At 36.4% G+C, this 26,051-nt stretch overlaps 1 protein-coding gene across 2 annotated transcripts in view; it reads right to left on the bottom strand.

Annotated features, from left to right (window-relative positions):
- Positions 1-1,045: 1,045 nt before the first annotated feature.
- cblb (Cbl proto-oncogene B, E3 ubiquitin protein ligase) overlaps positions 1,046-26,051 on the bottom strand; it is a 194,427-nt gene continuing 169,421 nt past the window's right edge. The window contains exons 12-17 of one of the 2 annotated variants that reach the window (XM_043701075.2): positions 24,360-24,497; positions 22,530-22,609; positions 20,735-20,869; positions 14,273-14,416; positions 6,239-6,334; positions 1,046-5,086 (exon numbers count right to left, since the gene is read on the bottom strand). In XM_043701075.2, coding sequence (XP_043557010.1) covers positions 4,806-5,086; positions 6,239-6,334; positions 14,273-14,416; positions 20,735-20,869; positions 22,530-22,609; positions 24,360-24,497 — 874 coding nt within the window. In that variant the 3' untranslated portion in view covers positions 1,046-4,805. Of the gene's footprint in view, positions 5,087-6,238; positions 6,353-14,272; positions 14,417-20,734; positions 20,870-22,529; positions 22,610-24,359; positions 24,498-26,051 lie in introns of both variants that reach the window. The other variant, XM_043701074.2, reaches the window with a different exon arrangement.

A 26,051-nucleotide genomic window follows, 5' to 3' on the forward strand; every position in this document is an offset into this window, starting at 1 on the left:
CTAGTGCAAGCAAAGCAACAAAGAAAATGTATAATTCACAGCCTTTTAAATCTTCCTTGAAGTTTCCTGGGCTCAAGTTATAGTGGTCATGATTTACAGATACCCTCATTCTATTTAGCTCTTCCACCACCGATACCTCAGTTTCTATTAGTTCCCACAGAATTAGCCCAATCTGAATAGACCATAAGTTTACTGGATAAATCAAATTACCCAAATTCCATGCTGGCTCAGCTAAGACTCCCTAAATTCCCTGAATAACTTTGGTTTGCTAAAATCTATTATTTTAAGAAATAATCTATCATCAACTGTCATTTGCAGAAGCAGTCCAAAGTGTTTCCTAATGTCACTCTAAATTTTAGTCTATGTCCCTCAGCCACAGACTTCCAACTGGTGAAAACAGATGTACATGCAACATCCCATCATAATATAGCAACCGTAACACAGCTAAAATCCACAAGAAAACAATGGTGCCAGTAAACTTTATGTAGCTAATTTAGAGACTTACGTTGACATTCTACAGCCATTTTGTTTTCGCTCAAGAAGGGTTGACTTCCATTGGCCATTCGTAACAAGTAATTATATCAGGTATGAGTAAATTATCACAAATATTCAGTTAAGTCTTGAACATTCAATATTCCAGTGAACAAATGCTCAGAGGAAAGAAAGTAGGACATATTCTGTTGTAAATGATAAAAGGATACTGTGCTAATCAACTTGTAAGTAATGAAGTATAATACTTCAATGTAAATCCACCATAAACTACTCTTGTGATGCCTCTGTTCAAAATGCAGGTAACTAACTGTAGGCAGATCAACTATTTTTGAAAATATTAGAATGTTATTACTTCCCTAATAATTAAAATTTGCAAAATCATAATTTAATCAAGCAAAGTCAGTTGGTGATTATATACCAGTGATCCTGTTTAGTGTTAAAAAGATTTTGTGATTGCAGTTCAAAATGACAAATCCAGTCCTCTTGTGTACTACAAGATGCTGGTATCTAGAAACTTTTGAAAGAAAATAATATTTCACTCCAACAATAAAAATGTTAAAAAGAAATGGACAATTTATTTGTTAATACTAATTTAATAAAATATTTTACAAGAACAGTTAAAATATTTAAAAGGTTATTGAAAACTCAGAATTCAAAAAGGGATCAAAGAATATGGAACACTGTATAAATTAATTACATATTACTATTTTGCCATGTGTTAGACAAATAATAAAAGGGCATCCTTTTCAATGAAACACTGCCTTAATATGAAAATAAACCTAAATGAAAAATAGTTTATTATATAAGAGTCCTCAGGTCGTACCTGATTTCCAATGAACTCAACCAACAGAATGAAGAGGCTTCCTTAGCAGTGCACTGCATCATCTCAGGTGGGTGAAGAGTTACTGTTCAGCTCAGAGACAGACTCATTGTCAACACATCACACCATAAAACTGCCATTCAACAGCACTACAAATGGTTACATGGAAAAACAGGAGGTGCATATGTAAGTTGAAAAACTAAGGTTGTTAAATTTCTCCAGGCTCAGAACAGCTCAATATCACCTGTAGGATTAAAGAAATATACAGGGGATGCTGGAGAAACTCAGCAGGTCTAGCACCATCCGTGTATAAAGAAATAATACGTATTTTGAGTCTTCTCCACTTGTTTTGAAACATTAACTCTGTTTCTCACTCTATAGATGATGCCAGATCTACTGTATTTCTCGAGTGCTTTCTCTTTTTATTTCACCTGCAGTATAATTAGTTGCTATAGGTCTATACATTTTTCACAGGTTTTATCTATTAAAATATACAAGGTCCTATAATGTCAAGAGTCCTATGAAATATAACAATGGCCTCTAAATACTCAAAAAAAGTCACTGACCTTAAGCTTTCCTAGTTCAGATTTTATGCATAAATATAGACCATGAATAATACACATACGATTATGGGTACTGCAAGACAAAAGCCTTTCAATTTTACCATTAATGGACATTATAGCTATCAAAGACGTTGTCTCAAAGACATTTGCACTCAAAGACATAAGGAAACTAAATAAGACAAGCCAACTGGTGCAAAAATATAAAGCTAAATTGAGATTGAACCAAAATCTGAATATACCCAGCACAAGAATGTAATTCACAGTTAACTAAGGGAAATCATTTGGCAAGGCAAAGGCCATTACTGAAACTGATTTCAAAATCTAAGTTCTAATAACTGTTGATAGCTTTTCTGCAAATCTAAAATACACAGACATCCATCCCAAAATATGTAAATTTCCACTGTGCAGAGCAAGTTATTAAAACTGACAAATTATTTTTCAGTCTGAATATTTTTTAAAAAAGTACACTTTAACATGACATTGATAATGAGTAACAGCATTATTCTGAAAATGGACTGTAAAACTGCAAAAAAATCAAAAAATACTTAACATTTTCAGTAACTTTTAAGGGAAAGCAGCAATACACCCATTACACTGATAGAGGTAAAAATCACGAACTGCGGATGCTGGAAATCAGAAACAAAAACATTGCTGAAAAAACTCAGCAGGACTGCAGCATCTGTGGAGAGAAATCAGAGTTAATGTTTCAGGTCCAGAGACCCTTCCTCGGAACTCAGATTGTCATTGACAACAGAGGTATTATTTTGATGCAGATTGAGGGAACAAACTGAAGACCAAACATTTCAAGCCCCATCTACAACTGACCCCAGTTTCACAGGTAACACGAAAAATATCAGTAACTAAGGCTATTTTAAATCTGAACTGTGTAAAACAATGATATTGACTGGAAATGGAAATCACTGCTGCATTATTTACCCAATTTTACAGCAAAGTCAAAATTACACCCCACTCCCCTACTAAATATAGCTCAATTTTTTTATTGGAATAAATAGAGTGCATTTAGATACTCAAACAGTAAAAATAAAAAAATGCATTAAAAATATTTTTACTAACTCCCATTCCCTCAAAATTAATTCTTTAGAGATCCACTAATAGAATGTAATTTACTCATGCTATTGTACAGACAGACCAAAAGATGGTAGTATAATAGCATAAGACACATTTTGTACATGCCACAGTTGATAGTGAAATATACAGGACAGTACCAACGGAGACACAGATAAAGAAACTACCATAAACCTGTTACTGCAATTTATGAAAGATATATTCATTTAATAGCCACAATGTTATACATAATACAGTCAGTGATTTAAATGGTGGTGAGCTTTAATGCTTTCGGTCTCGAGTTTAGATGACCATAAAACTGCTCGAAGTAAACAGCTGAAGTCAGATTTCAACTAGTATGAATTACTCAGCTTCAAAGCTATGAAGCAAACCTACAAAGGTACTGACTGAACTTAGGTTACAAAAGATAGTCATAATTTACATAATGATGGATATTTGCCCTGAGTTTTGTTTCACCAGAATTTATGGTGACACAAGACAAAGTTGAACCAATGAACCCTTCATCAATGTAACCTAGAGAACAGACATAAACAAAACCAAGTTAATTTATTATCCCATTATTAAGTAAAGCAAATAAGATCCATTACCAATGTGAAGAAAGGAGTAGATACTTCATGAATTGGCAAAGACTATTTGCTATTTCACAGTCTTTCGGCACAACGTTAACAGTGCAAAACTAATCCTTTCACCGGACTGAATAATCGGCTGACACTGGTTCTAACACAGTGAGACCAGACTTGAAAACTGACGACACTTACTCTTTCCAAACAAAAGGGCGCTGTCATTCATGACATCAGTAATAATGGTATTTGTTTTACTCCATGCTCACAAATAGCAAAGTTGATGTTCTTATCCTGCTACACCGTTCTATTAAAATGTTGGCACATAATCAAATGGAGGCAGTTTTACATTCAGTTGGCCATAATCAGTGTATAAATGCTGTGTGCTGTCTCTGATGCTTCTGCTTCCCTACATCCAGCATTATAAACTATTTTAAAATTGATCCAACTATGTCACAATTCACAAAAGTCAGTCAGCATTTTTTGTTGCATTAACTAGAAACGAAATCAATTTTGTTCTGTCAACACAACATGAATGAAAGTAGCTGGATCATAAGACATAAGTGGAATAGAAATTATTTTTAAAATGCTGAAGGCTGTGCACAATGGAAACCTGCCAAGGTTACAGTCAAAAATTACCTTGAAAGGCTATACATAAACAAATATATGTAACTGCACATTCAGAAATGAGTTTTTTAATAAGGAAATTTCATTTTTATCTCAGAAAATATTCAGTAGTGAAGGCCACATGCTTTTTGCACCTGTTGATAGACTGAAATGCAGCAAATGAAAGCATCTTCAGAAAGAATTATTTTAGTCTGTGTCTAGATTAAATGATGAGGGTGGAGAGGTCAAAACTGGCAGTGTGTCCCCATCAGTGCAGATGACATGAAAGGAATGCTGCAACAAGGCTGACCGATCCCAGAGTCCACATGTAAAAATTCTGAGACCAATAAGACCATATATCCACTTAAACAAAGTTCAGATGACTTTCAAAAATCTTTTGATAGCGGTAAGCAGCAGAGATCTCAAGCAATTCACAGGAGTGAAATTCAAGGACAGTAAACTTTCTTCTTCTCAGTTGAACCCTGATTCTTTACGTTATGGCTAGTAAAAATACATAAGCATCATTCTCTATCTCCTACCAGAAACTTTCTCAAGAAACCCACTGAAAGAGACTGTAGTCAGTCAACACGCAATTGATCCACCAGTTGTATGCTACTTTAAAATTCAATGCTCCTCAGAAATTCGGATACTTTTCACTTGCAGATGAACAGCTCCTTGCTATGGATTGAGGCGTGGTGAAATAGGAGGAAAGCAGGCAAATTCTCTGAGAATACTTTGTGCCATCTCCACATTATTGTTCGCTATTGCAAGGGCCCGTTTTACATCTTCAAAGGAGTAGCCTTCTCCCATCAGTTTTGCAATTTTAGCATCCACATTTTCTCCTGCTTGGCTACTGTGCAAAGACGTTGGCTCTTGAACATTACTTTTCTTGTGGTAACTATCAGGTGCAGTCCTGCGGGGGAGTGGTTTAGGTGGTCTGGCTGGAGCTTGTGAACTATCTGAAATAGAAAATAATGCAATGAAAGACTAAAGTCCAAAGACACAATGACAAGTGAAAACTGTAAAGCAGAGGAACCTCGATTATCCGAAGGACACGGGTGGGGAGTATTTCATTTGGTTAATTGAATGCCAGATAACATAGTTTAGCCAAGCATCGGGACTATGTGAACTTGCCAGATAATCTGATATTCAGATAATCGAATGCCGGATAATCGAGATTCCTCTTTACTGGATCATTATCACTTTAGTTTGTTGTTAGCGAATTTTAGTAACAAAATGCCCAAGTAGTGCATCAATTTGTTAAAAATTAACCTAACATGCATGACTTTTTTTTTGTATAACTTCAATAATTCACAGCCTAAATAAAACTTTGGCACATCATTGGCAAATTACAATACAGAGAGGCATGTGCAAACGTCAATTGTAATTCCTCAGTAAACAAAATTTTGTAGCTTATTAAATCAGCCAACCTGGTTTTAATAGTAGAAGTTTTGTCAACTTAAAGATATTATACCTCTCAAAGAAAATCTATGTAGTTACATCCTTTTCAACACGCAAGTTCATCAAGCCAAAAGTATACTGGAAAGTGAATCAAAGTCAATACCATAACTAGAATGTGTGTGGACTTGCATAGAGTTGTACAGCATGGAAAGAGACTCTTTGGTCTAACTTGTTCCTGCCAACCAGGTATCCTAAAGTAATCTAGTCCCACTTGCCAGCGCACTTGTCCTTTTTCCCTCTGAACCCTTCCTATTCTTATACCCATCCAGATGCCTTCTGTTGTAATTGTACCAATCTCCACTACTTCTTCTGGCAGCTCATTCTGTACACAGATCACCTTCTACAAGAAAAGGTTGCCCATTAGGTCCCTTTTAAATCTTTTCCCCTCTCACCTTAAACCTATGCCCTCTATTTTTGGACTCTCCCACCCTGGGGGAAAAAATCTTGGCTATTCACCCTATCTATGCCCCTCATGATTTTATAAGCTTCTGTAAGGTCACTTCCTAGTCTCAGAGTGACCACAATAATATCATTATCACATATCTGAATAATTCATCTCATATTCAAGATTAAAAAGATTATCTGTGCCCAACAGACTATTTGGTTCCAGTTATACTTGGTTTCTTCAGTTCAGGTTTTCCATCTCATACCTGCCAATGATGGAAGTTGGTCGTATTCTTGTGACATCCTGTTGGATTTCTGATGATCTTCAACCATCCTTCTAGCTGGAGGTACTGGAAAACTTGCTGGGTCAAAGACAGAATCTATTCAAAAAAAGTGTTGAAGTAATTCCTCCTAATTCTTTTTCAATTTATACTGAGCACTTTACCACACACAGGTCATTCTGTTATAACACTCATTTTGTCAATGCTATTTGCTGTAACATGATTGACGAATTAGCAACACTGTTTCTAAAGTGCAAACTTTTAAAATATGTATTGGCTGTAATGTGATTACAACGCCAACACTTTAAGCACTGTTTCTAAAGCTCAATTTTTCTATAACACGGGGTTGTACAAGAAAACAACCAATACATTATTGAAGAACTGACTGTATTCCGGACATGTCCCAAAATGTTGTATGTAAAATGCATTACGCAAAGTGAGTTATTATGTGGACAAGCAAAGTAACCATTTTACATAGGATATAGAGATACCAGTTATCTGTTTTCAATTTGGTTTTTGAAGTTCCAAATGAGGACATCAGGAAAACTTTTCTTTTTGAATAATCCTTTAGCATACAGACAGACAGAGTTTTAACATTTCTACTTAACGAACAAAACCTCAAATACTATAGCTTCTTCCTCTGGCCTGCAACTGGAGAGTTGGACTGATTTAAGTGATCAATTCCTGGGCTCCAACATATTACTTTTTGACAGAGAGAAAATAATGGAAAACTTGAGTGTGAGACTATCTATGGAAGTCAAACATCCATCTTTTATTACTTGGTAGTGAATTTAACTATGAACTATGGAACAGCAAATTTCATGAGGACTCTGTTTCACCTATTGACAAAGTACTCTATTAACTTTGCCAATGCTATCCTGCTGATTCTGACATTTTCCATTCTCCATAAAGAAAAAGATTACAAGTTGGGTTTCTGGAGCATTACATTGAAAATCAACTAGCAGTTGGGCTATTTTATATTTATTACTACACAACTAACAATAATGTTACAAAGAATTCTGGGTAATAGTGATCATTATTCACTAAAATATACATTAAGTTTAAATGTGACATAGCTGAAACTAGGGTTTTAACTCTGAAAAAGTGAACAGTAGTACGTTGGGCATGGTTGAGTAACAAAATAGACAAAAGATTTGCAACTGAACAATCAATGGTTAGCATTCAAAGTAGCACTACAAATATACATTCCCCTTAGGCACAAATTAACTGTGTCTAACCAGTTAAAATTACAGTACATTAGAGAAAGAGGGTTTTAAAGATTCCAGAAGAAGTGGCAAGCCTGAGGGTTGGGAGCAAGTTAGGATCTAGCATTGGAGAACTGAGAAACTGATAGAGAGAGAAAACATGAATGCAAAACATCAAGAAACATTTAGACACATGAAAAACAAGAAGATTGGCTAGAACAAATGTGGTTCCAAAATAGATGCAGACAGGAGAAGGGAAATGGCACAGAAACTAAATAATTACTTTTTTGTGTCTTTTCATGGAAGAGATTACACAAAATCACACAAAACTATTAGGCAACCAAGGGACTTGTAAAACCGAAGAACTGAAAGCTATTGCTATTAGAGATAGATTATAACTGGATAGAACAAGATGAGTTTTACCCCTCAGAGTGAAGCTATAGAATTAATTTGATGCATTGGTGGCTATCTTTCAAAATTCTATAGATTCCGACACGTTTCGCACAAACTAAAGAACAGCAATTGTAATCTCAGTATTTAAGAAGGAAGGAGGGGAATGGGGAACTATAGACCAGTTAGTTTTATCATCTGTAGTAAGAAAAATATTAGAATCTATTACAATGTGATAACTGGACACTTAAGTAAATAATGGTAAAATCAGGCAGAATCAATGTGGATTTATGAAAGAAAAGTAATATTTGACAAACCTGTAAGAGCTTATTGAGCATGTTACTTGTAGGTACACAACAGGTAGATAAATAAAATGAGAATGCATGAGATTGGGGGCAACATACTACAATGGTTTGAGAATTGGTTAGGAAATAGACAGCAGAGGATGGCAGGTTATCCCCCATAAGGTGAAACATCCTCTCCACATCCTACCTGTCAAGATCCATCAGGATCTGGTGTTTCAATAAGTCACCTCTTACATTTCTAAAATCCACCAGATACAGCCTAGCCCAACCAATCCTTTCTTCTGTGGAATAGCAGTTTGACTTATATTAGTCTATTAAACTATCCCTGAGCAGATTGTAATGCATTTTCATATTTCCCTAAAGACGGAGACCAATACCATACACTGCATGTCAGGAACAGTCTCATCAGTGCCCTGAAGTATAACCTTCCTACTTTTGTATTCAGTTCCTGTGATGGTAAATTATTACATTCAATTCACTTTCTTAATAAGCAATATGCTTCCAGTCCAACAACTAAGGATGCACTGCTGAACCTGGTTCTTGGAAATGAAATGATTCAAGTGGATCAAGTGTCAGTGGGGGATAAACTAGGAGATCATGAACATTGCATTATAAGTTTCAGGATGATGGTGGAAAATGGCATTAGTCAACCTCGAGTAAGAAAAATGGATTCCATTGGACAAGATAAAGCTAGGTTGGACAGACAGGACGAGAGGTTGATGGGTGAAAAACGGTAACTGAACCTTCATAGAAGAGATAGTTCAAGTTATGTTGTGGCATATTCCATCAAATGGGAAAGTCGGATGAACAAATCCAGAGCTCCCTCAATGACAAAGAGGGTAGAAATTAAGATAAAGAAGAAAAATGTGCTTAAGATAGGCATTTCGTTGATAATATAATTGAGATACAGAAGATTCAAAGAGAAGGCAAAAAAACAAATAAGCAATTATGAGAAAAGGCTGGCAGCCAACATATAAAAAAAAAGTTTTCCCAAAGTCTTCCACAGGCATATAAATGTAAAAAATTACAATTAGAGATGAAAAAGGAGATTTAGTCTTAGAGTTAAGGGCATGGCTGAGCTGTTAAATGAGCACTTTGCATCAGTCTTTACCAGAGAAGGAGATGCTTCCCAGGCTATAGTGTCAGTGAAAGGAACTTATCACTAGAAAGTTCAGAATAGAAATTTTGAATAGACTGTTGATCCTTCCAAGTTGATGAGGAACTTAGACCAGATGAGATGCTTCAAGGATTCTGAAAGGAGTAAAAGCAGAAATTGCAGGGGCACTGACAATTATTGGTATGCTTGCCTTCATTGGTCAGTGCACTAAGTACAGGAATTGGGACATAATGTTGCAACTGTATAGGACATTGATGAGGCCACTTTTAGAATACTGCACTCAATTCTGGTTTCCCTTTAGAGGGTCACTGCAGACTTGATAGGCAGAACGGCCTCTATCTGCACTGTAAGGATTATATGATCCTTCTTCAATAATGATACCAAAATACCTGTCTCTCCAATACCCTGGTACTTCTCCTGTGACCAAAGAAAATTTAAGGATTAATTTCAAAGCCCCTGCACTTTTATCCCTTGCTCCCATTAAAACCATGGGATACATCTCAAGGCCCAGGTGAGATGTATGTAACTGTTAGCGCACCAACACTGATAATATAATATTGTATCCCTCTCAACCTTAATTGTTCAATTACATCAGAGTCCTCTTCCCTGACTTCTATCCCCACATCATTCTTTTCTATCATGAATACTGATGCAGTACTCCTTTAAAACCTCACCCACATCTTCCAGCTCCACACATAGGTCTCTCATGGGCCCCACTCATTCCTTGGTTATCTTGCCCTTAATATAACTTGTAAAATGGCTTTGGATTATCCTTTATTTTACTCACCACATTTTTACATATTGCCTCTTGGATTTCCTAATTTCTTTTGTAAACAAGCTCTGCACTTTCTGCACACCCATAAGGCTTCTGATGTTTTGAGCCCTTGATGTCTACAATAAGCTTGATTTGGAGACACACACTCCCACATGCACCCCCTCACAGACTTTAGACATTCTGCACTCACTATACACACACATACACACTTTCTCACACTCACAACCTCCACCCCAGACAGACACACACACACAGACAGACAAAGACCCACATGCACACACATATTTTGTGGGGTGAATTTGTACTTGCAGAGTTACATTGCACTTTGCTCAAAAACTGCATACATTCATGTAGAACACTGAGTTCAAAAACTGCATGAATTTATGTAAAATTCTGTTATCTCACTTTTTAGATTAGAATCAATCTAAACATCAGGTCATAGACAGAGAACACAGGGGGCTAACACCTTCAACATATTGTCTAGCGATCACTATTGTTAACAGCTAACCAGAGAATGAAACTTTTAAAAAAAATGTTTTGTGATTTACACATGAAAGAAGTGAAACTATCACTGTATTCTAACAGATGAAAGGCTTAACAGACAATCAATTTTTTAATGTATATTTTCAGTTACATCACACTGCAAATTTTTGCTATAAATTCTGTGTTACGATCGAGCCCTCCACTATCACCTGATGAAAGAGTGTCGCTCCGAAAGCTAGTGTGCTTCCAATTAAACCTATTGGACTATAACCTGGTGTTGTGTGATTTTCAACTTACAATAAGCTTCCACTTCTTTCTTATCCAATCCTGGACATTCTCAACAACCCAGGTTCTTTGGACATTTTGGTCCCACTCGTCACCTTTATAGAACACATTGTCAATAGTGATGGTGCAAGTCCAATGTGAAATACTCCCAATGCCCTGATGTAGATTTTCCTACAAGTGGCTGCTCCATGTCTGCTTTGGCCAGGTCCTGTCTTATTGTGTTAAATAATTGGGACTGCAAGTGAGACAGGTAAGGGGAGACAGGTAAGGGGACCCAGAGGGCAAGAAGCTCAGCATTTGCAATTGTTCAAGTAGTAAGAGGATTTTTCTGCCCATCTGGATGACAGGGGGCTAAACTAAATGGTCAAGGCACCATGGCACAGGAACCCATTAAAGCAAGGGCTGGGGTTGGGGATTGGAGAGAAAAAGGAATGTAGTGGTCTTGGGAGACAGTATAGTCAGAGTGTTTGACACTGTTTTCTGCAGCAAGAGACCACCGAGTTGCCTGTTGATTCCAGCTTGTGGAACAACTGCTTAGAACTAGAAAGGAATGTGTAGTTGAACAGCATATTCATTTTCATTCATGTAGGTACTAACAACATAAGCAGGACCAAAAGAGGAGTTTCTGCAAAGTTAGTATGAGAAGCAAGGTGCCAAATTAAGTAGAACCATGAGGGTCATAATCTCTAGATTATTACCTAAACCAAATTGGTATAAAACAAATCAGATTAGAAAGATGGATGCATGCTCTAGGACTTAGAAGTATGGGAAGTTGGTTCTGTTTCAAGGAACACTAGCACCAGTTCTGGGCTAAGTGGAATCTGTAGTAATGGAATGATCTCTACCTGAATCATGCAGGGGCCAGCGTTCTTGCAAGCCACATAACTAGCAAAGTAGAGAGGATTTTAAATGGGTGGGTGCAAGGGATCACATTTAGGGGCATATGGTAAATCAAATAATAGAGCTGAGGCCAAAAGAAAAGACATTAATATAGGAAATGATAAACAGACTCTCTCAGGAAGAGATAGTACAAATATAAACAGAAAACCAACAGATAAGACTATAAGTTACATAAATAAAACAGATAAAACTAAAGACTTGGTAGTTAAATGCATGTAGAATGAACGGAGAGGGGAATTAGAAATAAATAAGTACGATCTGGCATCCATTACAGAAACTTGGCTGCATGATTCTGTGGACTCGGACCTAAATCTTGAAGGGAACTATACTTTTGGGAAGGTCTGGAAGCTAGGAAAAGATGGAGGGATGGTTCTGTTAGTTTAAGAAGAATGACAGTTACCCATTTGCACTTACTCCTCAGCCTATCACTTTACAGTATATGGGTTGCTTTGAGTACAACTCACCCATTCTCTCCTACTGTTAGCTCTTATAATCACTTAGGGTCATTATTCATCGTTTCTTCAGTCCTAGCCTGCTGGCTATAATCTCCTTGTTTACCTGTCCTTTTCATATCTTTCTCCATCTCTCTGGAATCCATATCTCCACCCATCCACTCATATCCCCCTCCCCACCCCAAAACACCTCCTCTCTTCAGCATAAATATCACTTTTTCCAAGCTGCTAACAGGTCTGATAGTCACGAGACTTGAAACATTAACTCTGCTTTGTTTCCACAGATGCTGCCCAAGCTGCTGAGTTTCAGCAGCTATTCTTGTTTTTTTTCAGATCTCCAGCATCTGCAGTTTTTTTTTGTTTTACTTTAGTCTAATAGAAACCTCCTAAGTTCAGGAAATCAGGATGTGGGAATAGTTTAAGTAGAGATGACGATTAGTAAAGACAAAAATTTGGGAGTGTTGTACAGGCCTCCTAACAATAATATTATAGTAAATAGAGCATAAAGGAAAAATGATGGGAGCTTATCAGAAAGGGAAGATTTTAATCTTCATATAGACCAGAGAAGTCAGATGGGTGAAGTTAGTTTCGATGAGGATTTTTAAAAATGCTTTTGGGATAAATTCTTAGAACAACATGTTCTGAAGCCAAACAGCCATGGTACCGTGCAATCAGATAGGATGAATGAATAATTTTATTGCGAAGCCTGCCCTAAGAAGCATTAACCATAACATGATTGAATTTTACATTTGGTTTGAGGGAAAAGGAGTGGGCCCAAGACCATTTGTTTAAAAATTTAAAAAGGGCAATAATGATGCATGAAGAAAAGTAGGCTAAAGTGAATGGACACATTCGAGTGCTAGCCATTTTACAGAATACAGATACATTCAAGAAAGTAGAAAAGTCTAAGGAAGAGACCACTGAAATGTTAACTCAAAATGCTAAAGACAGCATCAAACTTCAACGTACTATTAATTTTAAAAAAAAAGCTTTCAAGCAGAAGTTGCAAACTGAATAGGATGTCTGATACAGGTTGAGCAATGTATTGTAACACAACTATAGGTCTGCAAAAGTTTATAAATAACTTTCTTCTACATTTTTTCTATAAAAATGGAACCTGGTTTAAATTACCATGGCTTAAAGAAATGGAGGAGAGTTTGCAAGGCTTGATTGTTTTTGAATGATCTTAGCTCCAAAATATACAAATTAATTTAGTGTGACTGCTTCTCAAAACAACAAGAAATACAATTTTACCAAATGTTATCTAACACAGCAAGATTGCAATACTTGCAGACCCAAAAAGGTACAGCACTAAATAATACCAGATTTGAATTCACACTCTAAACTAATGAAATGTGCTCAAGCTCATCATGCCAGTCAGCCCTACTGGGAATCCCCAGCTATCTCTCAAACAGCTCTGGTCAATCCAGCAGAAGCAGATATGGAAACTGAAGTGTACAATAAATGACACATAGGGGAGTCAGGGCAAGAGAAAATATAAAAGTGTATACAAGTATCCAGTACATATATGATATATTAAAATTCTTAATATTTACATATTTACTGTTAGCACCTTCAATAAACGATTCCTAATTCACATTTAAAGTAAAACTAGCTGACTAAACCTGTGAAATGATACTGCACCCTCCCCTTCCTGGCAGCAATGCAGTGTCACCCCTGGTTCAGGTATAACTGAAGCAGTACACGTTTACGTAACCTGCTTTCATTACAAATGTGGACATAAAGCTTGATAATGGAAAGATAAAGACAGAATGCAACACTTTAAGATGTTACATCTGTTACACTCTGGTCGGATTATCTCCAATTCTCAAAGTTTTCTTTGATAACTGTGTTATGTTCACTTACTCTGTGCAACACCGTAGCAGTTTACTATATTAAACATGTTTAAAGTGGACTGGACAAACTTGAAATGTCATTTAAAAGAAATCACTTGCTAGTAGTCTGCTGTATATCTCAATAAACTAATGAAACACCATGACCGTTTTTAGTATATTTGAACAATATCTGTAAATCTGTAATCTGTATCTCACCTGTAATCTACTTTACACAACTCTTAACATAACCTATATAAGAAAAATTGGATTACCTGCACTAAACTGGAATGGACCATGCCCAGATGTAGGTCTGCTGCCTGAGCCAGAAGATCTGGGCAGATCTGGGAGGTTAACCCGTACAGGAGGTGGGGGTGGAGGCAATGACAGAGGGATGCTGTCAAGTGCATTATCACAATCTGTGGGCAAAAACATACACAAGTTTAAGACAAACGATAAGGATTCGCATTGACATACAGACTTAAATCACTCGACAAGGTATTTAAGAACAACCTCAAATTCAAAATCCAGCATGGAAAAATTGGAGATTAATAGTTAGCAGTAACTGTAGCATTCAACAACCACAGCTGCTGATTTTCCACAGAACGCAAAAGTAACTGGCTTCTTACAACACAATAATAGAAATGAAACTCTGCTAAGAAAAATGGAGAAGGGTCCCATTGCAACCAGGTTGCAGGCGAGACATAAATTTCTAAGCATAATCTTCTATCTCGACTGTGATGAAATGTGCCTTTTAGAGGGATTTGTTCTGTCCTGTTTCACTTGGAGAGGTGTTGTCAACCTGGTGCTGAGGTACTTGCTCCATTGAAAGCAGAGTAAATAGCTTTGGGTTTTTTTTTAGTCAAAAGAGGTATGAGAGGGGTAGAGGTAAAAACAATGACTGCAGATGCTGGAAACCAGATTTCTGGATTAGTGGTGCTGGAAGAGCACAGCAATTCAGGCAGCATTCGAGGAGCTTCAAAATCGACGTTTCGGGCAAAAGCCCTTCATCGGAACACCACTGATCCAGAAATGAGAGGGGAAGAGTCAGGCTCAGACAGACCTAGGGTTTTAGTTTTGTTTTCAGTTTTTAGAGTTGAAGCTGCTAGATACAGCGCTCTCTCTCTATATACTGCTTAAAACGTTTGAGTTCTCTCTGCTGCGAGATTCATTCTGTCAGTGTTCCTTCTCTGGGACTGGAGGAGACAGCAAATGAGCGAATCTGTTTTGCTGAATTTGCCTTTGCCAAGAGTCTATTTATGGATGCTGCTGATTTGGAACAATTGATGAGTATTGTTAAGTATTTTGTCAGAATTAAAGTTTTGCCAATTCTTCATTTTATGTTTGTATTTTAACTGTGGCACAAGAATAAAGTGTGTTTTGCTTAAAACCTTGTTTTACCAAGTAAATCACATCTGGAATGCAGTACCTTACACTTGCCTTTAAATAAGAGAGAAGTTAGGGTCTATTTTCTTGATATGTTTTGAAGGAGTTTGGTCTGGTCTATAACAATTCCAGTTTAGAAGTATGCTAAACTGAAGCCAACAACATCCAAATCTCGACGGCACCTATTAAATTACCAACAGACTGCTTGAATAAAGATGTTTAGCTGTCTAATGCCTACCTTAGAGTCAAATATAGGAAAAACTGAATGCAAGCATGGCTCCATTATCACAGGATGAGGTCATCTGGCTCATTGTACCTGCACGATTTCTATTATCTTATGCTAATCTATCTTCTCCCATATCCCGGCACACCATTTCCATTCAAATAATTGGCAACTGACCCTCCAACCAATACATTTTCCAGGGAATAGGTTATGAAATGTAATCCTTGCAAAACGTAGTGGATGTAGATTCAGTTAAGACATTCGAGAGGGCATTAGCCGATTATTTGGATGGAAACGGTGTGCTGGGACATAGGAAAAGGCAAGAGATTAGCACTAGAAAAAGTGATGTGCACATGAAGGAAAGATGATGAGAGTTTTTTCTCACATTACCTTTCCTTCACATGCACATTACTTTTTCCAACTCTCCAATGGTCAAATTAACACTCCTTATGAAGGAGGACTTGAGATCAAAGAAAAAGTTTTTTTTTAATTGACGATAATTTGGATCCTCTAAGAATTAGCTGCTGCTATCACATTCTTGCCCACCACAGCACACTTTCATTTGCCTTCCTACCTCCATAATCTATCCATGCAATTCTGAGCAGGCCCCAAGAGATAACCTGCATCAGCACAGTTGAAAGGCAGCATTCTGCAAAATTTCTCCCTCAATGTTTCTCAAAATGTTTTCAGGAACAGGAGTAGGTCAATAGGTTCCTGTAGAGTGTGTGGTGCTGGAAAAGCACAGCAGGTCAGGCAGCATCCGAAGAGCAGGACAGTCACTGTTTTGGGCAAAAGCTCTGCATCAGGAATTTTAGGCTTTTGCCTGAAACATCAACTCTCCTCTTCCTTGGGTGCTGCCTGATCTGCTGTGCTTTTCCAGTACCACAGTCACAACTCTAATCTCCAGCATCTGCAGTCCTCACTTTCGCCCGCTAGGTTCCTGTAGTCTATGGTGCCATTCAGTAATATGATGACGAATGAGTGCCCTAGTAACATACAACTATATTTTCCCCATAATGCACTTTCCTCAATTTAAAATTAATTCACAAGCATCAAGTGCCTTTCACCTTTAGCCTTGACAGATCTAGCTCTAATGAATAGGCTATGTTACCTAACCCTAAACACACCAAGCAGCAAAATCTCTTTTTTTTAATCTATCCTATCAGATCCCCTTAATATCGTAAAAACTTCTATCAAGTTGTTCCCTCATTCTCTAAATTTTAGGGACTATGTTTTATGAGTTCTGCAATTTAATTCTTGCAGTCCAAGTATTACTCTAGTAAATAGATTGACTTTGCAGGGAGGTCAGCATCTATCATTACAGCCAAATAAAGGTGTAATCCTCAAAGGAACTGAAACAATATCAAACTTTGAGGGAATCTGTAATCCCTTACAATGGGACTGAAAAGAAACCCAGCATGGTATTGCTTGAAACAAATTGTTGAAAGGAATTATGATTTTTAAAAAATATTTACCATATATGCATTGTTGATATTATTCCAGGAAAATATACTGACAATGAAATGATTTAAATAAATGATGGAAATACTTGTGCTCATCATCACTTGACTGAATTTAGTTGCAGATGCTGCAGCCACAGAAAGCCAAACAACCTTGTATCAGCATTCTTGTTTAAACAAGAACATGCAATCAGGAGGGCAGACTAAATAAAGTATAAAGACAATGTTCAAACTAATTAGGATTATTGTTTCTGGGACTCCAGACATGCTTCAATGGGTAACTCGACAGCACTGATTCCAAGTATGAAACACCCTAATCTGATCCTTGGCCTTTGCACTGTCAGCAGGTCTCAGGCAGGATGGAAAGAGGAATGCTATAACTGACTTCAGTGGTGCAGGAGTAGGTAAGCAAGAAGGAAGGTTCATCAAAGAGCAAGGTTTTCTCTCCTTCAATCCCTTTAGCTGTAAAGGGTATATGTGACTTATCTGATCACTGCTTACTTTGTAGTCCCAAACATTAAAGCAACTGCAAGAATTGAAACGACAGTATGCAAAAGTGCTCAAAGACTGCTGATCTCTGCAAAGCATAAATCAAAGGACCTTAAAGACAGAAAATTGAGAAGCATACAGCAAATGTTCAGGTATGAAAAGTGAAAATGCTTGAGAAAATCAGCAGGTCTAGCCAAACCTGTGGAAAGAGAAACAGGATTGATGTTTCAAGTTCAATATGACACTTTGTCAGAAATAAAAAGGCTGAAATATGGTGGTTTTTAACCTATTCTCAGAGGGAGAGGAGCAAGGGATCAGATGGGGAGGATGCCTAGAGCAAAACACAAAAGTCAATTAACCTTTCAGCTCAGCGAGCAAACCTACATCCAGAAGCTCAACCTGAGCTACAAATCTTTTCAAAACTCACGAACAAAAGTCAACATTCTGGTGGTTACTCACAATGTTCAGCTTGTTTTCCTACCAGTCTTCCTCCATTGCTGACCTGAGTTTTTTTTTTAAGAAACATGGAAAGTTAAATGCATCGGCCATTTAGCCCATCGAACCTACTCTGCCATTCAGTATATGATCTAGCTGATCATTGAATTCAGTTCTTGCTCTTGCTTTCTCCCATACCCTTTTGTTCCTTTAGCTAAAGGACTATGTCAACTCCTTCTTGAGAACATTCCAATATTATGGCCTCAACCCCTCTCTATGGAAGAGAATTTCACAGGCTCAGTACTCTCCGGGTGAAGGAACTTCTCATCACTGTCCAAAATGGCCGACACCATAACTTTAAACACACCACTGACCTGGATTACCTGGTCATCAGAAACATTCTTTCTGCATTTATCCTGTATAGTTCTGTTATGATTTTACAGGTTCCTATGAGAATTCCCTTCATTTTTCTAAACTCTTGTGAATACAGTCATAGCTGATCCAGTCTCTCCCATTTTCTTGCTTTGTGCTTGGGTTCCCAGGACTCCCAGATCCCTAGCAATTATAATTTTCCTTAATCGTGAATAGTTTCTAAATCATGCCACGACTATTTTCTTCAAACAATTATAATACAAGCCTGAGCAGGAAAAATAAATTTCTGTACTTTACAAAGGTGAGTTTCTAATCAGAACAATTGTATTCCTGCACCTTGTACATCAATGTTTCACAAACATTCAACATGAACAGTAACAGAATGTTACAATAAAATCCTCCTAAACCTAACAGTTCAGCAAGTTGACAAATGAGTATTTGAATAATAAAGATCAGAAGGAGTCATAGCTTTTTTTTTGTTTTTTTTCAGAAAGGGTCATAAATATCTTGTCCAATCTGTGTTGTGTGAACTAATCTCAAGTCAGATATAAGCAGATAAATCTAAAATTTCCATTAACACCCCAAGATAGGTAAAACACCACTGCCACCCAACACAGCTACTGAAACCGAACATATGTAGACAGTACTGGAAGGCTGAGTGATGCACTTCACTCCAGAAATTCATGCTAACAATCAAGACTCATGTTGAAGACAGAGACTGACCATTATTCAAGAATTTGTATCCAGCTGAGTGCCAAGGAGAGATGGTGAGGACAGAAATACAAGGGGAATAATTGGTGAGGAAAACAAATTTTAAAAACTTGTTTGTTAAAGATTGCTTTAAAAAGTGACCAAACTTTAACTGTTCATTTTATTCAAAAATAAAAATGTAGGTTAACAATTGCTTTGAATGTATTACAATCCAGTAGAGTCAACTAGGCTCTCATTTCCTTTTTCAATTAGTTATCAATCTCAAAGCTGATGTTTGATTTTGGACCTACTTGGATAAATACACATGTTCTCTGGCATCTAAAAAAAATTAAACCTTTACACCTTTTTCACAAGATTACTGAATAGAATTAAAAATTAACAGTATCTCCATTATGGTAGCTGCATAAATGTGGCTAAATGCTTTGACAGGCCACACTAATTATTCAGGAATCACTGAAGCCAAGATACACAAAGAAAATCTGTCTTGTTACTTTTGTCAGAAGCAGTACCCTCAAGTGAATGTAAAAATTATCATCCATACTTAATGCCTTTCTGTCCTTCTCTAAAATGTTTATTTTTGCTTCATTGTTTCCATGGCTCTCTGACCAAAAGCAAAACACCCATGTATTTCTGCATTGATGTTTGCAAAACACTTTCCCTGCAGTTAATTTCAAATAAGTTTCTGAATTTTAAGAATCCTAAAAAAGATTGTAGAATGGTAGCAAGTCCTATTTTGCTTAAACGCTAAACTTAAAGTGCTTCGTTTAAACCATGATCATTTAAACCGCATCTCTATAATTGTTTTGATTTAACCATTTAATTGCTGTATTTGTTTTAATGGATGTTGCAGAATGTAAGTAAAAATGTAATGTCAGAAGTGTTTAAGTTTTGAACAAATTGGCTCAGCCTTTTCTACTTTACAGAATGTTGAGGGGCTGAAGAGAGATTTTGTGTTATTTGTTTGTGAAGGAGTTGCATATTTCACACACTGGCGTTTAGAATGAAACCAGTAAGGTTGCTTCAAAGCATTTTGATTGGAAGGAAAGTTGCATGATGTGTTATAACCATAACAGGTTACTACAGGATAGATACTGCAGTTTTGCAGCCAGGACAGAGCTCCAGCAATCTCCATCCTACTGACTGACCCCCAACTGATATCCATGAACGGCCAAGAGTAAGCAACCTAGGAATCTAGAACTTCATTAGCATTATGGGAGCAGGACACGGAATCATTGAACCTCAGGTAATCTGGACAGGAAACAGACATTCAAACCTGCACCACCAAAAACAAAAACAGAAATTGCTGAGGGAGGTGACCCTCCCTCAGAACTCTCACAACCAGACGTTCTGTCTTCACTTTAAGGTCTGAAGATTTAGGAGAATTCTATTGGCAAACTTTTTCCAGCCTGGTCAGTGTGAAAATAAGAAGTAGATTGGTAAGAGGATGAATCAAATAATTCTCACAGAATGAATTTCAATAGAATGGGAAGTAATTCTTGTGACATTTAATAAATGGAATGGTCCATTCAACAACAGCAAGATTGCCAATAATCTGATTTTTTTCTGCCTGTCTTACATTCTGAAAATAAACATTTACTTAGTCATAATAGGAGTCATGATGTTAAGCCCCTATTATTGCATTGTCATCAAAATTACTATACCTGGAGGAGGAACTAAAAGATCATAATCAGAGGGTGTTCTGTTCAGAGAGGAGCAGCTGGGTTTTTGGCTGTCTTTTGCCGTAAGTCGAGCTGGTGGTACGGGGGCTGGAACAACTGGCATCTCAAAAATATCATCTGGAAATACCAGAAACATATTTGATTCATTTGCAATTTTATACAAAGGTTTTTCCTCCTCATTTCCTAAGAGGTTAGTGTCAAATTAGACTATAGTTCCATTAGTTGCCTCCACCGTGACTACTTATTTTGCAGAAGCCTACAATGAGTGTGCAAGCAGACTACTGAACCAGAGAAGATAACAATGTTGAGCCTGGTCATGTGATCACACATCCAATCCAATGGGGTTTTGTACAAGAAACAGGAAGGAGACCCCAATTTGACTTTCTTGCACACTAGCCCAAGGTTAGTGGGGCTAAGTGAGCATCACAATTGCTGCTCTGGCTGAAATTTGATGTGTGAAAACTGAACACAAGCTTAGTGTCACACAATCATGTCAGACATGTTTTCTTTGGAAAACACAGAACATTTTGATGAACAGTACATGATAACCAACTCTCATGTAGCAGCTACAAACTTTGGAACAAACAGAGAACAATTTTCCTTAATATGCAAGCTTTTAAGAACAATTGAGAAAGGACAACAATTTGTAAAGAGAAAAAAAGATACGTTCCATCGTTTTGTTGTTGAACATGATCCCAATGGCCAATCAGAATTTTCTACTGGGGTCATATATTCTAAAAGGACTTATTTGGTCAGTGTTATATTAAGTATCTATCAATAATGTAATCTAGACTACACAGCTAGCAGAGGAACTAAGATGTCATAATCACAGGGCATTCTGTCAGAAAGAAACAATTTCTTGGATCAGTGAATTAAAATGAGCAACTTCTAAATTTACTTTAGACAGTAAGAGGGCACTGAATGATCAGCAGGGAAAAATTATTATTGTATGATCTATTGATTCCAAGTAATAAATAAACTTCAATAAATATGAAACAACAATGTGCATTTCAGAGCTCCTTTAATGTTGCAAAATGTACATAGATACCTCAAATCAGCATTATCAACACAATTTGATATTAAGACACATATGGAGATTTTCAGGTAGATGACCAAATGCTTGGTCAACGAGTTAGGTCTTGAAGAGTATCCTAAAGGAGGCGAGATTAATGGAGTGCCTTTAGGTGAGGTATCTCCAGAACTTGAGCAGGACAACTGAAGGGATAATTGTCAATGTCGCTAGGCTAGAGAAGTTTGTTAACCATCATGAACTTGACATTATTTTTCCATTTAGTGCACAGTAAAATTATTAATAATTTCTTTCAAGTGATGTGCTTAATGCTAGCAACTGTTGCCCATCACTAACTGCTCTTAAGTGCAGGGGCTTGTTACGCGATAAGGATGGTAGATTTCCTTCCCGTAAGGACATTAGTGAACTATAATGGGCTTTTATGAAAACGGAGGACAGCTTTATAATCACAATGGCCATGTCTATCTTTCAATTCTAGATACTCTTAAAATAACTATTAAAAACAAATGATTCTGTCATAAAATGTTAATCATATTTTTAACTGGAATAGGTATTAACATTACAGATAATAATTAAGAACAGGTGGTAATATTTAAGTGAAACCAAATACAAGGTTCACATCTTTAGAAGCAAGCTACATTCACTGTATTTGAAACTTCAATTGTATTATGGCTAATAATTGTTTATTTTAACTTATTTGCTTAAAATAATTTTAATATAAAAAGCCAAAAATCAAATGTATTTTACCCATTTCCAGTGCCTTAGGTTTCTTTGCTTCTGATGTGTTGTTATGTATTCCATTAGCACACTGCCCATTTTCAAATACTCTGGAAAAATTAAACAGAACAAAAAATTAAAGTGACAGGAATTGGGAGAGTGAGACTTTGGAGAATCAGAAGCCAATAAGTACAGGGAGGACTGAAGAGGCTAATTTTTCTTTTATAATGCAAAATCTACAGGAGTAACTGTAACAGATTTGTATTCTGTCCTCTCAACTCAGTGCAAATTCAAATTTGTTGGGAGATGATACACTTTATCTACTTATGGTAAAATAAACATTTTGGATTAAACTACCCTTTTAAATATTCATTCATTTCATAGCACTCATTCAATAGGGATCAGATAACATTCTGTAAATATGGTTAAAGTTAAAATCTATGAAACCTTTAAAAATATAAACAAGCTTTCAGAATAAGTCAATAATAAGTTTTATTTAAGCCTTTTAAACCTTCATATGTAAAAATATATATTAATTATCTATGTGGGCATATACACTGCCTACTCGAATGAATTCAAGTCAAAATTAGATCTAACTTTGGCGCCATGCTGCAACAGTTGAAGGACATGTTGATTCTCCATCCTCTGCTTTAGTTGCATCTTTGATTGGGGATTAAAAAAATAAATTTCAGACTAAAGTATCACTGATGCAGTCCATATTTATGTTGGATTCATATAATGAATTGATCTTGACCTTTGCTGAGTAAGAAATCATTTCAATAAAGTCTCAGAAGTTCAACATTAAAGTTCTTCTAACCAGAACTTTCATGGTGCATATACTACAAAGAAAATTTAAAATGTTTTAAAGTAGAGATTTTAATATCAAAACGAAATGCAGTTCTTATACTATCCAACTAATGGCACTTACTGTCAACACAACAGTCTCACACAGTCAACTGCAAATCAAAAGTTAACCCTCTGGGATGCACCAAAACTGATGAACAAGTAGTCTTGGTTAAAAACGTACCAGTTAAAGAAACATAAAAGCAAAAATATGTAAGTCTGCGAAAAACCAAACAGCAGACACATTAACAAAAGTAGAGAGAACTTTGTTAATGTATTTCATAGTTGTGACTTGTTCAAATGTAATTGCGACTCTCAGATTTTGTTCGCCCAATTTGAAGTGAGTAACTGTTACATAAATGTCTACAATGAAAAGATCACAATAGTGAATTATTCAAATCAGACTTTAATTTAATTAAAATTACATTTCCTCTCCTAGAGCTGCCAAGCAGATGTGGATTCCAGTTTGGTTAACGTTGAAAGGAACCCAATAGCCTCTTAGCATGACAGGAAGAGCCCCCCAGTGATCATTGAGATTTTTGAGCTAACAAGTTTATGTTCTAAAAGGCAAAATGTTCACAAATGCATCATGATAAAGGACAAAACCTAAAACATGGCAGGGAGAAAACCACCAGTCAAAAAAAAGAGTTGAAGTAACACACTTGATTGCAACTTAAAGGATAATGATCATTTGGGTGCGGTAACAGTGACCCTTGGAATTATACCTTAGCAAAGCTTCAACATTCTCAGCATCAGGAAACTGAAGAAAATGGAGTGTTTAAAATGGAGGTTTATATTTTAAACACAAACTATTTATTTGTAGCCTGCTGTTTATCTATAACGAACTTGTTATCTTAGAATCTAGACAGTGCACAGTATTCATCAAGCTTTCAATACAAGCTAACAGGTTTTTTTTTAAAGTACTTAAATACCAGTATTGTACTACAGAAAAGTAAAAATTATAACAATCATCACCTAATGCAACAAAATCAGACGAGTCAAGAAAAGGAAACCTACCTTGATGCACGAGGCTTCACAGTTTGCAAATGGGGAGTTTGCACAGGTATGGACACAGGATATGAGGATGGAATCTTGTATTCATCTTCATGAATCTCATTAAGCCCTCTTTGAATTTCTGAGTTTGGCTGTTGGTATCTACAAAAGTAAACCTTTGATAAATAGAATGATTCACTGCAAAGGAGTTCCCCATCAGAGAGCTTTACATAACATACTGCTCCTGATTTCAAGCAGCTGTCACCATAATTGACAACAGCCCTGCTAAATGGAAGAAAGAATTTTGCAGTAGCATAATTACACAGTCCATAAACACTGCAATTTATTCCCACTTGCATTAAATGCTTCCACACAATGCTTCTCATTTTAATTACATTGGCAACATGCTAAATTTGGCAACTTCAAATTAAAGCCTCATAGGAGGTAACTCATGGATGAAATGACAATTATCTATTTTTGGTGACCACAAAAGTCTGAGGATATATTTAATATAACTGCAGTCATTGGTCAGTCGCAAATTCAGAGGATTATCTCTGCCTACTGGTTATCACTGTCACACAAAATGCTGCAGTGCAATCATGTTTGATTGCAAAGATGCAGAATTCTTGACTTTGACTTTGCTCCTGCAAACAACTGTTAACAAGGGATTATACAAAGTCTTGCAAACAAAGTTCCTACAGGAGGAAGACAAACAAAATGGTGCATCTTCATTGGACTATCTTGCTCATTTCCTTGAGCTGATATAAGAACTATTTCAACATCGTGATTAACAAAAAAGACCTATCCACATTCAACCTTTTCAACTTGTTATGAAAATCAGTTAGGAAAAAAAAAAGGATGAGGAATGGTAAAATTAGCCTAAAATAAGCCTTTTTGAAATACGAATGTAACTTTGGCATTATGTTAACCAATAGAGTGAAAAATTAAAATTAAAAAAATAAGCTTCACAGACCTCTAACCTCTTTTCATTGCCCGAGATCATGCACCATCTTCCAAATAAAAAGAAATTGTAAATGACTGCAACTTCAATTTTTGCAGACAATGGTCTAATGGGAGTTGTTTACCTTCACTCATTTTCCTTTTAGAATTACGCATTGCTGTTAAAGAAACAGGCGTTAAAAACCATGTTAAGTGGTGAGTTTAACATGGATATTCTTTGCTTTTGTACACAAATTCTTTTATGGATAGTTATCATAAGTGATGAACAAATTTGCTCAACTTCATCTGGCATCGGTTCAAATTAATTGATAAATGCAAGTGCTCTAGTATGCTAATCATTTCCTCTCAACTGCCAGTTTAATTTTGACAGTGATGGTTCTTCAGTTGATTTTTTTCCCCAATGCAATCTAAAAACTGAAGGAGACTTTGTGGCAAAAAACTGAACTAACTTATTCAATAGTTGTTTATACATTTCTTAATGATTATGATTTTGACCTTCCCCTTGAAGGGTAATGTCTAAACAAAAACACTATCATAGAAACAAATTGTCCAATGATTTCCTGAAATAGTAACCTATATGCAATATTTTCTAAAATGATATTTTCAAGATAAGTCCTGCCCAAAGCCACATTTTACCCTTCAGGTGAGGGAGCAGCAGTAGCAACAAGTAATTATTAAGGACCTTTACAAATGAAACATCCCTAAGTATTTCATAGACTCAAAAGTAAAATTCGATACAAGAAATATTAGCACACA

This window comes from Chiloscyllium plagiosum, unplaced genomic scaffold (assembly GCF_037043375.1).
Source record: "Chiloscyllium plagiosum isolate Xiang-an unplaced genomic scaffold, Cpla_swu_hap1 HiC_scaffold_12, whole genome shotgun sequence".
In the NCBI taxonomy this organism is placed as follows: Eukaryota; Metazoa; Chordata; class Chondrichthyes; order Orectolobiformes; family Hemiscylliidae; genus Chiloscyllium; species Chiloscyllium plagiosum.